At 47.6% G+C, this 13,863-nt stretch overlaps 1 protein-coding gene across 2 annotated transcripts in view; it reads left to right on the forward strand.

Annotated features, from left to right (window-relative positions):
• The window catches only part of Letm1 (leucine zipper and EF-hand containing transmembrane protein 1), a 33,963-nt gene extending 24,821 nt beyond the window's left edge, over positions 1 to 9,142 (forward strand). The window contains exons 8-14 of one of the 2 annotated variants that reach the window (XM_051200297.1): positions 236 to 367; positions 784 to 924; positions 1,573 to 1,704; positions 4,304 to 4,438; positions 6,081 to 6,268; positions 7,500 to 7,638; positions 8,846 to 9,142. In XM_051200297.1, the coding sequence (XP_051056254.1) occupies positions 236 to 367; positions 784 to 924; positions 1,573 to 1,704; positions 4,304 to 4,438; positions 6,081 to 6,268; positions 7,500 to 7,638; positions 8,846 to 8,995 (1,017 nt within the window). In that variant the 3' untranslated portion in view covers positions 8,996 to 9,142. Of the gene's footprint in view, positions 1 to 235; positions 368 to 783; positions 925 to 1,569; positions 1,705 to 4,303; positions 4,439 to 6,080; positions 6,269 to 7,499; positions 7,639 to 8,845 lie in introns of both variants that reach the window. The other variant, XM_051200296.1, reaches the window with a different exon arrangement.
• The last annotated feature ends 4,721 nt before the right edge of the window (positions 9,143 to 13,863 follow it).

Here is a 13,863-nt window from a genome sequence, read left to right on the forward strand (position 1 = left end):
AGTAGCAAGTGCTCCTCCCAGCTCCTGAATGATATTTTGAAATATCATCTTTGGGAAATGTATTTTAGTGACTTAGTGAACTATTTATTTAGTTGTGTTTGCTGTAGTACCCAGACTATATCCCTCAATTAAGCCAAAGCCACAGAAGGGAGGAAACTCTGAGGTGGGCAGGAGAGGCACTGGGGCTGTGGGTCAGACAAGGACAGCATGTCCAATGAGTATGCTTTGATTCCAGTGGCTTGACTTGCACCTACATCACGAGATTCCCACATCATTGCTCATCCTGTCCCGGGCCATGTACCTCCCAGACACCCTCTCACCTGCTGACCAGCTCAAGTCCACCTTGCAGACCCTTCCAGAAATCGTGGTATGTATTGTTAGAAGATTCTTTTGACTCGTTATCTTTGTAGGCTTGGTACCCTTACCTCCACAGCTCTGGGAGCCTTTCCACCGTAGTCTTCCTGTCTTCTTCACCAGCACCCTGGTTTGTCTTCTTGCCCAGCCCTCTATGTGGCGCAGTCTCAGGCACAACAGTGCTGAGGTAGCAAATCTGAATTGATGTATTTGAGTTTTGCTCTGAAACTCAACACTCCTCTGATGGGTGAGGAACCTTACCCTTAGAAGCCTCTAACCACTAAGGGGGCAACATCACATTGGTGTAGTCTGTTGTTTTGTACAAAGCCCAGGTGGTAACATTACTCAGATAAAGGCAAGGGCGTTGTAGGTCTGACACTGCAGGTTCACTGACAAGCAGTTACCTTCTTCTTTGTCTTTCCCCTGAAGGCAAAGGAAGCTCAGGTGAAGGCTGCGGAGGTGGAAGGCGAAGAGATAGACAACAAGGCAAAGCTGGAGGCCACACTGCAGGAAGAGGCTGCCATCCAGCAAGAGCACCTGGAAAAAATGCAGAGGGCCGCCAAGGCTGTGGTGAGCGCCTGCACTGATTGATGGCGTGCGTGCGTGCGTGCGTGCGTGCGTGCGTGCGTGGGACCCACAGCCGACCCAGGCCAAGTTTCCTAGAGCCTGCCCTATGGTCATGCATGTGGCTCTCCGTCCTGTCCTGTCTTTGCCTGTAGGGGTCAGAATGGTACAAGGACACAGGAGTGCTTGACTGTAGAGCTATAGCTCTCAGGGACAGTGTAGTAGAAGACACGATGTGGCGTCTGTCTGGTCACTGTTGGCTCTCACATAGGAGAGCTGGCTTAGCACCCAAGCAGGAGTCACCAAGGGACCACTTTCTCAGGGTTGTTTTCCTAAGAATTGCTGACTCCCCATAACTGTGTTCACCTCTTGGCCCCATGGTCTCAAAAGCTGCAGGAAGCTGTACTGTACTGACTGGAACTTGGAATTGCCTAAGTTATTCCTGCACCTCTCTCCACCCAGACTCAGTCCCAGAGATGGGCAGCATGTTCTGACTCAGTCGCTGAGTTTCAGGTGGCCTGCTCATCCTGGGGCAGAGGAACTACTGCTGCTGGGTGATCTGTGGGTCTTCTTTATCACTTAGTAGAATATTCCAGGTGTGGGGCCAAATCATCTGACCAGGGTAACAGTGTAGTACTGCTTACATTTCAGAAGGACGTCCAGCCAGAAGTAGTGGAAGCCACCATTCCTGGGAAGCCAGAGGCCGAGCTTCAGCCAAAGGTGCCTGATGTGATCCTGCCCTCAGAAGCACTGAAGGATACGGCACCTGTGCTGGAGGGTTTGAAGGTGAGCTGTACATAATCAGGGGAGTAGGGCTGGGCTGTGGCTTTCTTAGTGGCTAAAGAAGTCTTGCAGAGCAGGGCATCCTCTTACCCTCCAACTAGTCCACACTCCAGACCCTCCAAGAGATCATGGCTTGTATTGTTGGCAAACCCCATTGACTCATTCACTCTGTGGAGCCCCTCCAGGGAAACTTTTATTCCCTGTTGAGATGAAGTAGTGTCAAGGAGGTAAAGACCAGCCTTCGGGGTATGAGAAGGTTAGAGCTGTGACACTGAGATGGGGCTGCCAGGCTACTCATGGGCTTTTAGGTCCCTGTCCTTCTGTTGGGCAATGGGAAGGGAAATGAAGGCTGGGTCGTCAAAGCAGAGCTTCCTCTGTGGAGGTCCACCCTCCACAGAGGGTGTCATTTGCTGAGTGACTGAGTATGACGCTCCTTGAGAAATTCCTGTCAACTTGTCAATAAATTAGACAGAACATGAGAAATCTGAGTCCATCTGTCCCGACATGCTCCTGGGTCATCCCACATGAAGGAGCAGACGTTCAGGTGTGGTGGACGATGAAAACTCTTAAGTGGATAGAGACAACATGAGAGAGAGAGGGAGGGAAGGAGGGAATGCTATAGATGAAAGCTATGTGTTCAGAAAGGTCTCTGCCTGGGGTCCTGTAGGATGGCAAGAGCCCTGTGTGTCTTGAAGGGAATGGATAATCAGGGTCACATTCAGGGCTCAGAGAAAGGAGATAAAACTTGCTCTTGATGAAAGCAGAAAGTGTGGAGGACTGAGGCCTAGCAGTTGTCTCTGACAAATAATGGCCTTTGCAAGACGGGGTATGACAAAGTTTCTGACCCAGGTCTGGTCACTGGAATTCTGGGGAAGACAGCGTGAGTGAGCCCAGCAGAGCCTGGTGGGTGCCTTTGAAGACTAGCCTATAGAGAGCAGGCTGCTGCATGGCCCAGGAGACCCCAGGATAGACGTGGGGTGTGATCAAGGCTAGAAGGTCACGGTAATGACAGAAGTCCCCCACACATTCCTGAAGGAAGCAGGCTGTAGAAGCAAAGACAGGATGATCCCTGGGGTTTAATGGCCAGCCACCACCCTAGCTGAATTGGTAACCCCCAAGTTCTAGTTTAGACTCTGTCTCAAAAAAGGAAGGTGGAGGTTGGAGAAATGGCTCAGTAGTTACTCTGATCTTGTTCGATTTCTGTTCCCAGCACCCACATCTGGTGGCTCACAACCACCTGTAACTCTAGGTGCAAAGGGCCTGATACCTCTCATCTCTTTGGGTACCTACACTTATGTGCATAATCCTAGATACACACATACAACTAAAAAGTTATTCCTTTTAAAGGGCTCTCAGACATAGCATAGTAGCTCATGCCTTTAATCCCAGTCCTCAGGAGGCAGATATATGCATAAATAACAAATAAACAGTAAATAAACCTCTCACATTTAATAAGACAAATAATTTTTTGAAATCGTCAATACTGAGCCACATGGTGCAGGTTTGTAATTATGGCTACTCAATAGGCTAACACAAGAGATTCACAAGTTCAAGGACAGCCTGGGCAATTGAGTGAAATCCTATATCCAAATAAAAATAAAATAGCAGGACTTAAACGTTAAGAACACTGGATGTTCTTCCAGATGACCCAGGTTTGATTCCCAGCACCCACATGGCAGCTCACAACTGCTACTCCAGTCCCAGGGGATCCAATGCCTTTTCTAGTCTCTTCTGAAACAAGGCAGACATGTGGTACACAGACATACATGTAGGCAAAACATACCTATTCATATAAAAAAAAAAAACCCACTTTTTTAAAAATGTAAAATAGGGCCCAGGATGTGATCCAATAAAGTGCTTGTATAGCATGTTCAGGGGCCTAGGTTCAGTGCCTAGTGCTAGAAAACAAAAAAATTTGGAGAGGGTGTGGAGGCTTTGATAGTTTTCTGAAGCATCAAACTCATGCCCTGTGATCTGCTGCTGGGCATTGCACACCAGTGGCTATGCACAAACATTCACAGCAGCTGTCGTTGTAATCACTGAAAGCCAATGGGAAGGAGAAAGATGTGCTTTGATGTTGTTGCCCTGATTAGAAATATTTTACCATTGGATGCCAAAATAAGTGAGTTGGTCAAAGAGGCAGCGATGGTACTTCCTCTCCTGTAAAGTTCTAGAAAGCAAGGGATGGGGAGATGGCTCAGAGGTTAAGAGCCCTCTCCTGGCCTGCAGGCATACATGCAGACAGAACAGTGTTCATATAATAAATAAATGGATTGCTAAATTAAAAAAAAAAAAAAATGTAGAAAACAAAAGTTGTCCTGTAGAGTAGGAGGCAGGTCAGTCTTTCCTGGGGATGGAATTCTGAGGAATATAGGTGAGCATTTGGGGATAGCTCTGGTGGCTATGGGATGAGTGTTGAGATACAGTGCACCAGAAAGAGATGTCATAGCTAACATAGCCCAGAGCTGAGCTCCAGCTCACTTGAGGCTGTCGTCAAGAGGTTGCCAGAGTACTTGGTTTGAACAGAAAAGCTTTCGTCATGAAGGACAGAAGCCATTTGTTCCCTCGATTTAGGCTTATCTTCTTACTCATTTCTTTCCAGGGAGAAGAGATAACCAAGGAGGAAATTGACATCCTCAGTGATGCCTGTTCTAAGCTAAAGGAACAGAAGAAGTCCCTGACCAAGGAGAAGGAGGAGCTGGAGCTGCTGAAAGAGGATGTCCAGGACTACAGTGAGGTGGGCGAGCAGACAATGCAAGCATATGGACCACCAGGCAACCCTGCATCAGCTGCTCAGGGCCCAGACGACACTGCAGAGGGTGGTGGAATACAGCTTTATCAGGCCCCAAAACATCAACATGTATATAACAAGGGGGCCAGAAAGAATTTGGGAAGAAAAGTCAAATGGAAAATAAATTTTGACCAGGAATATAGTTGGATAGTAGAGCATAAGATCTAGCATATACAAGCCCCCAACTTAAGAGTCCTAGCACCAGAAAAGAACATGAATTTATCTCAAAGCTTTGCCACAGTGATTCTAATTGGATTACTTTGTAGGTAAATCACACCCTTGTTAGTGCTATGTAGACAGTGATAGGTATCTGCACCCAGTGTCATACGCACAGTTTGGTCACCTGATACAGGAAGTCTTACTTTCATTCATGCCCCTCCAGAGGACTTCTTTCTTTTCTTATTTAGTGGTTGTTCCTCTCCCCTCCCTCCCCTTCTTCCTTCCTTCCTTCCTTTTCTTTCTTTCATTGTGCTAGGATCCATCTCAGCACTTGTGCATGCTAGACAAGTGTCATTGCACTAACTGCATCGTAAGCCCCAATAGACATTGTTTCCTTAATCAGAGATAACAGTCTATTATCCGCACTCTGTTGGGCAAGTAATGATTTGGAGATTGCTAAAAAATCAGTTTACTATTTCTCGTCTTCCCTATGGTAGGTAGGTAGTCCCCTCTAGCTTTATGACTTTTCCATCAGAAACCACAATTTTCACCAGACAGAGAAGACAGTGTCCCATTCCACTCGGCTCTTCATCCTGTTCTTGTCCCTGTCATTCTTGGTCCATGTAAAGAAAGAAGGTGCCTAATATTTTTTGAGCCTTTATGTTTATTCTTTTCAATTTTATTTATTTATTTATTTTTATTTCCCATGCATTGGTGAGTTTGTCTGTATGTGTGTCTGTGTGAGTGTGCCAGATCCCCTGGAACTGGAGTTACAGACAGCTGTGAACTGCCATGTGGGTGCTGGGGATTGAACCTGAGTCCTCTGGAAGAACAGCCAGTGCTCTTTAACCACTGAGCCATCTCCCTGGACCCTAAATGTTTATTCTTTAGTGACTACAAAGGAAGTTGATATTCAGAATAGTTTTTTTTTTCCCCCTCTAATTTAAAAAAGAAAGAAAAATGAGCTCACAAGAGGCTGTAGAGATATCTCAGTGGTTAAGACCACTGGTACTTCCAGAGAACCCAGGTTCAATTCCAAGCACCCATATGACAGCTCACAAGTGTCTGTAAAATCTAACACTCTCACACAGACATAAATGCAGGCAAAACATCAATACACATAAAATAAATATTTTTTAAAAAAAGAAAAAAAATTGAGCTTACAAAATAAAGGTGGACTGCTAAACCAAAAAAAATTAATAAGAACAAATTTTCATGGGAGACATGAGACCTTCTGATTTTCTGCGGCTGAATTTAATTCTTTGGTTTTTGTTTTGTGTTGCTGGGGAAGCAAACAGGGTCTTGTGCATAGCAGGAAGCATCCTACCACTGAGCCACATCCAGCACTGATTCATGATTCACTTTCTTTTCGAGGCTCAAATTAATATAGAGCCCTCCCTCTTTTTTTGATACAAATTTTTTAAATTAGGACTTACAGGAGATAAAAAAGGAACTTTCAAAGACGGGTGACGAGAAATACATCGAAGAATCCAAAGCTAGCAAGAGGCTGACAAAGCGAGTCCAGCAGATGATCGGGCAGATTGATGGCCTAATTGCACAGCTGGAGACCGGTCAACAGAACGGCAAGCTGGGCCCCCATGAGAGCTCTCCCGAAGGGTAAGTGAGCCATGAGCCTATTCTAGCCTGGCCTGCAGCTGACAGGTGCTTTTGCCCGGAGCTAACTCCAAAGCATATCATATTCTTTGGCCTCTGCCTGCTCACCCCACCTAGTGCTCAAGAGCAGCCAGGATCTTATTTTTCTTTCCTGCACAACTCAGTCTCTGTATCCCCAAGCTTGTTCTATCTATATAGCTCAGATCTGTCTCCTCCCTGCCTGTGTCCCCTCATCCCGTCTTTCCTCCCTTTCCATGGTACCATCCCCTTGATCTTTAGCCTCAACCACACTTGGCTTCTGGTTCTTCAAACTGCCTGCCAGCTTTCTCCTGCTTCCTCCCTATGACTCCGTTTTGGGCAGTCTGCCTTCCACAGCACCCACCAGGAAACAGTGGCATACTCCATGCTTTTGTAGCCCAGCTGAGTAATCCTGACCATAGACTACAGTGAGGGCATGTGTCTGCAGCTGGGCTCTGCTCCTGCTCCAGGCCCTGTACCTAGAGACTCTTGTTGCCTCCAGGTGAGGTTGTTTCTCTCTTAAATTGTCTGTTGACTCCCTGGCAGACACAAGCCTGAGGACCTGTGGTGCTTTCCACAGTGGGGATGTGCACATATATGTGGCTGCCCGTGGAAGCCAAAAGGTGTCAGATCCCTTAGAGCTGGAATTATAGACAACTGTGAGCCATCCAACATAGGTTCTGGGAACTGAACTCAGGTCATCTACAAGAGCAATAAGTGCTCTTAACCACTGAGCTGTCTCTCAGCCTCAAAAGATTTTTTTTTTTTCAATTTTATGTGTGTGTATGTATGGTATGTGTGAGCATGTGTGTGAGTATGATGTTTGTATATGTGCTATGTGCAAGTTTATGTGTGCTGGTGTACATGCTTATGTTCACATGGAGGCTGTCAGTCTGCAAGCCCATGATCTTCCTACCTCTGCCCCCACCCAGCAGAACTGGGGTTATAGACAAACAGGTGACTGCCTACTCCCAGCTTTTTACATGGGTTCTGAGGACTCGGGTCCTTGTGCACTAAGAGCACTGATGTTTTCTATTAGTCTCCATGCTCGCCTTGCATCCTAAAGGGAAAGAGCCTGAGGATCTCACTGTGGGAGGAGTCATGCTGATATTTCCAGTTCATGCGTGGCCCCAGGATCAGAGCCTATGTGAAGGGCTGTGGGTAAGGCATGAGGCCGAGCACCTGGCCAGTGTCACATGCCGACTATACTCCTCAGGGAGAGCGTCATCAGTGTCAGTGAGCTCATCAGCGCCATGAAGCAAATCAAGCACATTCCAGAACACAAGCTGATCAGTTTGGCCTCAGCCCTGGATGAAAATAAGGACGGCAATATCAACATTGATGACCTTGTTAAGGTGGGTCTCAGTGAGGAATGAGCCAGACAAGCTGGCCTGGCTGCTTTTCTGCTTTAGGGATTTGGGGAGGAGCTACTTTTTCAGGGCCGTAAGACTCTCAGGAAGGAGCTGGAGAGAGGGCTCAGCAGTTAAGAGCACTGGCTGCACTTACAGAGGATCAGTGTTCAATTCCCAGTACCCACATGACAGCTCACAACTGTCTGTCATCAGCTCCAGGGGATCTGGCACTCTCACAGAGACATGCATGCAGGTAAAACACCAATGCATGTAAAATAAATAAATCTTTTTGGGTTTTGTTTTTTCCTTTTAAAGACTGTATCAGGAGATTGGGTCTACAGCCCAAAAGTTATAAAAGTTACAGCCATAATGTTGAGATAAAATCAGTCCCTTCCCTACCACAGGCCCACTCCAGCACATGTCTCCTTGGACTGTTTCTACATGTACCATAGTACCTTGCATCCATCTGCATTAGATCTGGGGAACAGGGTGAACACACCTGCCAGGACCCTTCTGGGGGGCTGCCTGAGACCTGAGAGACACTGAGTGCGTAGAGCATGTAGAGATAGTGGCTAAGCTCCAGATACATCAGCCCACAAGTCCAGAGTCAGGATCCAGCCAACCTCTAGGAGACATCTCGATTCCAGCCTGCAAATTATCATGGACCTACTTAAATCATAAGTCATGTTTTAGAGGGAAAAAAAAAAAAAAACCTGCATTTGTGGTTCTCAGCACACCTTACAAATTAGTGATTTTTCAAGATATAGCCAGATATCCTGGCTAATTACCTTTAGTTCCATTTTAAAAGCAGGCACTATCAGACATTCATGCTGAGCATTTTCCACATGCTCCCTTCAGTCTCCATGGCAGGAGCAGATATATCCCAATGCCTATCCCCTTGCTGTACCAGGAAAGCTACGTTCAGGGCAGGAACTAGGTCTCCAGCAGTATGGCAGGGCCATTGCTGGCTGGGACCGGACGGGACTTGATGCCACAGTCTTGCTGTGAAGTATGTGGCCTTGGAGGTCTGAGACTCTGAGTACTAGAACAGCAGGAGGAAACCAGGCACCCAAGCATGCAGGGATATGGTGAGTGCCTAGCCAAGATGGCCCAGAGGAATCGAGTCCTCCTTCCCCAGAGCTGTCCCCAGGGCCAGCAGATGGACGCAGTGCTGGGGCACCTCCTAAGTCCCTGTCTCCTGTGTGTGTAGGTAATCGACTTGGTGGACAAGGAAGATGTTCAGATATCTACCACCCAGGTAGCCGAAATTGTGGCCACACTAGAGAAGGAAGAAAAGGTGGAAGAGAAGGAAAAGGCCAAGGAAAAGGCTGAGAAAGAGGCCGCAGAAGTGAAGAATTAGGATTGCCTGGCCTGTGGCGGAGTCAGCCTTCCTTCATCATGCTACACCACCCGGAGTGGGGATGACACGAGAGTGACTGCTTTGAGGTGATTCTTAGTGGCAAATCTAATATTTTGTCTGGAATAAATCAGAAACTTCCATAATCAAGCAATTTTTAATTTTCATCATTCCATGAAGATTCAGGCAGGCTGGAGCCGTAGAGCCCTCTGGGTGATGGTGTCTGGACTCATGTCATGGTGTGGTACTAAATGGCCCTAACCGTTGGGTTAAGGGTATAGCCGCCAGGAGGATCATAGCCTTACACTGACCCTAGCTCCAAAGGTAGCTTGGGCCAGCTGGGTAGGAAAGCATTTCCCTATATATGTCCCTACTCGCTCAGGGTCTGCCTAAGCCTCTGTCCCTTGAGAGAGTGAGAACCGAGTGGACTCCCAGCACCGGTGTGGAGCCAAGTGGATGTGCCTGCCTTTCCTCAAAGGCCTTGGGATAGGAATTAGAGAAACACAAACGCGGGCCTCCTCTGCTCTGAAGACACTGGAGTCAGTCTAAGAACTCGAAATGCCAGTGTACATAGATCTGTACGCTCACACCTCTACAGTTGTGTCTTAACTACCGGTCTCTGACAGCAGTGTCTTGTATGGATTCTGAAGCATGTTGACTGGAACGTTCTCAACTTACCATTGATCTCCACCTGATTCTTTAACTGACTAGTACTAAATTTCCACACATGACCATCCGCCTAATTCATGAATAATTCCTTAACTAGTGGGTGACACACACAGAAGAAGCCTTTGAAAATGAAATCCTTTCTATTGGGCAGTCCACATTGCTGAATAGGCCTCGGGAATGGAGCTGACATCTGCAGCCTGACTATACCTGGGGTTTTATGTGGCCATTTACCTAAAATTTAAGTCCTATCACAGGACAGTGGTCAAGATGGGGCTTCACAAGGACGTCTCAGCATGTTGCAGACTCAAGCTTCTTGAGCCCAAATGCTCATAGCTGTACTCCTGCCACCAAGCATTGAGGAAGTAGTCCTGTGGCTCCACAGAGCTTTCAGCATGGCGTTCCCGGCCTGCTAATGGCTCACTGGCACCCTGTGAGGACAGCCTGCACTAGCTCAGAGTCCAGAGCTCTTTGCTTAGTGGCTAGCAACCTTTCTTACTTGGAGATGGCTCCCTGGGCAGGCCAGGGTTGGGTATCTGTGGCCTCACCACCACCCTCCCAATGTAACCCCATCCTAGGAACACAGAGAAAGCAAAATCTTGAGTTTAGCTTGGGCAATTAGCAAGACTCTGTCCAGGAGAGAAAAAAAAAATCCTTGGGACTCCAGACAGGATTTGGAAGATGCAGCAACTAGAATGGAACCTTCTCAGTTTCTTAACTCTTTTCTTAAAGAAAGCACATGATGCTTAGAATAAAATAATTCTCACATGTAAACCTGTCAGAATTAGCGATGGAAGGAGCCTAGTGAATATTTGGTCATATCTGTGAATCCTGGTGTACCTTAGCCTAGTTGTAGTAGTCAGTGTATACTTCTGAGGACAAGATTATGGTTGCAAAATGTCTCCCTACCGTGGAGGGTTTCTCCATTGAGCAGCATTCTGGAGCGTGTCCTTTGTCTACCTGTTGTCTTCATCCTTTATTGTATTACTGGGCACTGTCAGTGGCCCTGTGTTGGCTGTTGCTGGCTCAGGTATTTCCCTGCCGTCCTGCTATTCCAGACTCTGCCCTCACAGGTCACACCATCACCCTAGAAGTGTGGGTTCACTCTGTGAGGATACAGGGCCTTAGCACACGTGTGCTGGAGGGTCTAGCAATGGGTGCTTGCTTTGGTTTTTGTTACTGTCCCTACATTTGTTTCACTGCTCGACTTTAGTACAGCTAGGTCAGGGTTAGAAATGGTACATCCAACGGGCAGTGGTGGTGGCGAACACCTTTAATCCCAGCACTCCAGAGGCAGAGACAGGTGGGTCTCTGGGTTCAAGGTCAGCCTGGTCTACAGAGCAAGTTCCAGGACAACCAGGGCTGTCAGAGAAACCCTGTCTTAAACTATCACACCACCACCACCTCCCAAAAAAAGAAATATAGTAGGTCCATGACTGAGTATACATGAGCTGAGTATTTGAAAGCTGGCTGTGTTAAACTGTCATAACTGCTCTATACCTCAGCGCTTGCCCAGGGGGGGCAGATGTCCACACCTGTTAAATGAAGCTAGAGTTCCTGACAGAAATCTGGTGTTCGTCTCTCCACTCTGAACCACCTCCCACGCAGGATTTGGTAAATTACAAGTCTGAAGTCCAGGTTCCTTTTGGACTGTCAACATCTTAAATATGAAGGGCACCATGCAGTTCTGAAGAGCCACCCTCCTCATAGTCTTGGGCTGTGTCTCCTGGGACCATGGTAGAGGAACAAGGTCTGTACTTTCTTCTGACTTCCAGGGATCCCAGAGTCCCAGCTGTGTCACATGTAAACATCTTGCACACCAATGGAACAGCCCAAAGGGATGCTTCTAAGCCCTGAGCAATCTGACTAGCAAAGAAATGGAAGGAAAACTCAGCCCACCCTAAGTTAATGATTGTGCTGTGGGACCTATCTGTGGAGATCTGTACCCCTCACCCTGGTACAGCCCTGGTTTGTGGATTCCAACAAGCAAGTACTTCTTGGACTACAGCTGATCCAGGGCCCTGAGATTGGCAGGCCGCCTGGGATGGTGTTCTCTGAACAACTTGATGTAAGGAGGTGAATGAATAAAGTGCCACTGGTGACTTCTCTGTGTAATGCTTTGTCCAGCTTAGTAGTTCTGACACCTAACCAGGCTCTGCCAGCCCGCAGAGCCCCTCAGATGGCCTCAGGCTCATTACCTCACAGCCCCACATTGTGCCTATACAGGGTGAGCAGGAGCTGGGCCTTTAGCTGACTCCCAGGGAAGTAGTGCCTGTGCCCACACTAAGTGTACTACTCAGGCTCTTGGACAGCCAGCCACAGGAACATGCAGAAGGCAATGGGCCTGGAAGGCAATGGGCCTGGTGGAGGCAGCTTCCTAAGTCCCACCTTGATGGTTACTCTGGGATGGCTCAGCTGGGAGGAGGGTCTGGGAAGCAGGGTAAAGGCATAGTATTCATCTCCCGGGTCTTCCCAGGACACCAGCATGTCTAGAGTAGCCTCCTATAGCCATTCTTGGCATCTTCTAGAATGCTAAAGATTACATTGGTCCCCAGGATCAAAAGGTACAAGTTGCAGGGCAAGGGCAGGAACTGCTTGAGGGTGGGGACAGCCATCCAAAGGGTATACAGCATGCCCGCTGCCTATAGTGAGAACAGAGCAAACATTCTGATGAGATGGAGTTAGGCAGTAAATGCAAGTCCAGTCCCCAAGTGACTCGAGGAAAGAGCTTTATGTACTAAGGAGTCAAGGGGTGATTGAGCCTAAGTTTCTCTTTGGAAGAACGAAAGCATCTGACAGAAATCAGTTTCTTGCCTTCTTGCGAAGATAGTTCTTTTTAAAAATGTTGTTTTGCTGCAAGTATGTATTGCACCATGTGCATGCCTACTACCCACAGACAGCAGAAGAGGTTTTCATACCCCCTGGAACTGGAATTGATAGTTGTTACCATCATGTTGGTGTTAGGAATAAAAGCCAGGTCCTCAGAGCAGCAAATACTCAACTAAATCACAGAGCCACTCTCCAGCCCAGAGAATAGTTCTTGCTGCTGGTCCTCAGACCACTGGGCACACAGCTACATGCCAGTGGATAAGCAGGTGTTCTGGGAGCCAGACTGTCCCTGGTGCTAGCCAGAGCAAGCCAGTTAACTATCCATCCATATCCAAAAGGTAGCACAGTCAGGTAGAGATTCCTCCAGAGGAGACTAGACACAGCAGAAGGAGCCTGGGTTCAACAAGGCATGGGAGACCTGTGCAAATCCAATGCCTGGTGACATAGCCACTCATACTGTTTGCTCATTGGGCAGTGGCCACCTAGTAGACTCTGGTGATGCAGCTCTAGGCCCAAACCTCTACCTCTTCTGAGGTGGCAATGGGAATATTATGAACAAGAGTGGCCTGACCTATGAACAATGTCCCTCTCAAGACCACTTCTGTCACCATGGACCAACACCTTGGTGTTCAAATCTTTCCTTGGACTTAACAGGACTTCCAGGTTGCCATAGGAAGCTATGCTCAGCATGGCACTAGAGGGCGCCTGGCACACAGATGACCCAGACAGTGTCATGCCTGTTTCTGGGGTAAGAATATATCCATCTGGTGCCAAAGCATGTGTGTGCGCGCGCGCACACACACACACACACACACCCCTCCCTCCCTGATCACTATCATCAGGTGTCTACATGGCTCAAGTCCCTGACATCAAACTGTCTGGTGCCTGTTACGAGGTTGCTATGGTGAACCAGTAAGAGCTAGACCTACATTTTCCTCTAAAACCCAGTATCTCCTTAAAGATCTTATTTCAGCTGTCTAGAACCAGGATTTCAGCACCTTGGCTATGCATGTCTCCTAGAAGGTGGATCTAGTCCAAGAAAGATGTAGAGCCAGAGAGGAAGTTCATTCAATCCTCAGGTCTCCTTCCAAGGTTAGAAAGTATGACAAGATGGATGTAGGAAGGAAACACTAAGTTCTCTCTACATTGTCCTCAAACTCATTATGTAGATTAGGCTTGCCTCAAACAGAGATCCCCTGTGCCATGTTTGGCCCAGTATAGATTGCTTAAACCAGGGGTTTGGCTACCTGGCTTCCCCCAAGAGGTTACTACGTATACTCAGAAGCACTCTCTGTCTTCATGGGATCCCTCCCAGGTCAACACAGCCAGAGAGCTAACGAGGCGAAACGTACTTCCTCCACACACCCATGATCCCC

Source organism: Phodopus roborovskii, unplaced genomic scaffold, assembly GCF_943737965.1.
Source record: "Phodopus roborovskii unplaced genomic scaffold, PHOROB, whole genome shotgun sequence".
Taxonomy (NCBI): domain Eukaryota; kingdom Metazoa; phylum Chordata; class Mammalia; order Rodentia; family Cricetidae; genus Phodopus; species Phodopus roborovskii.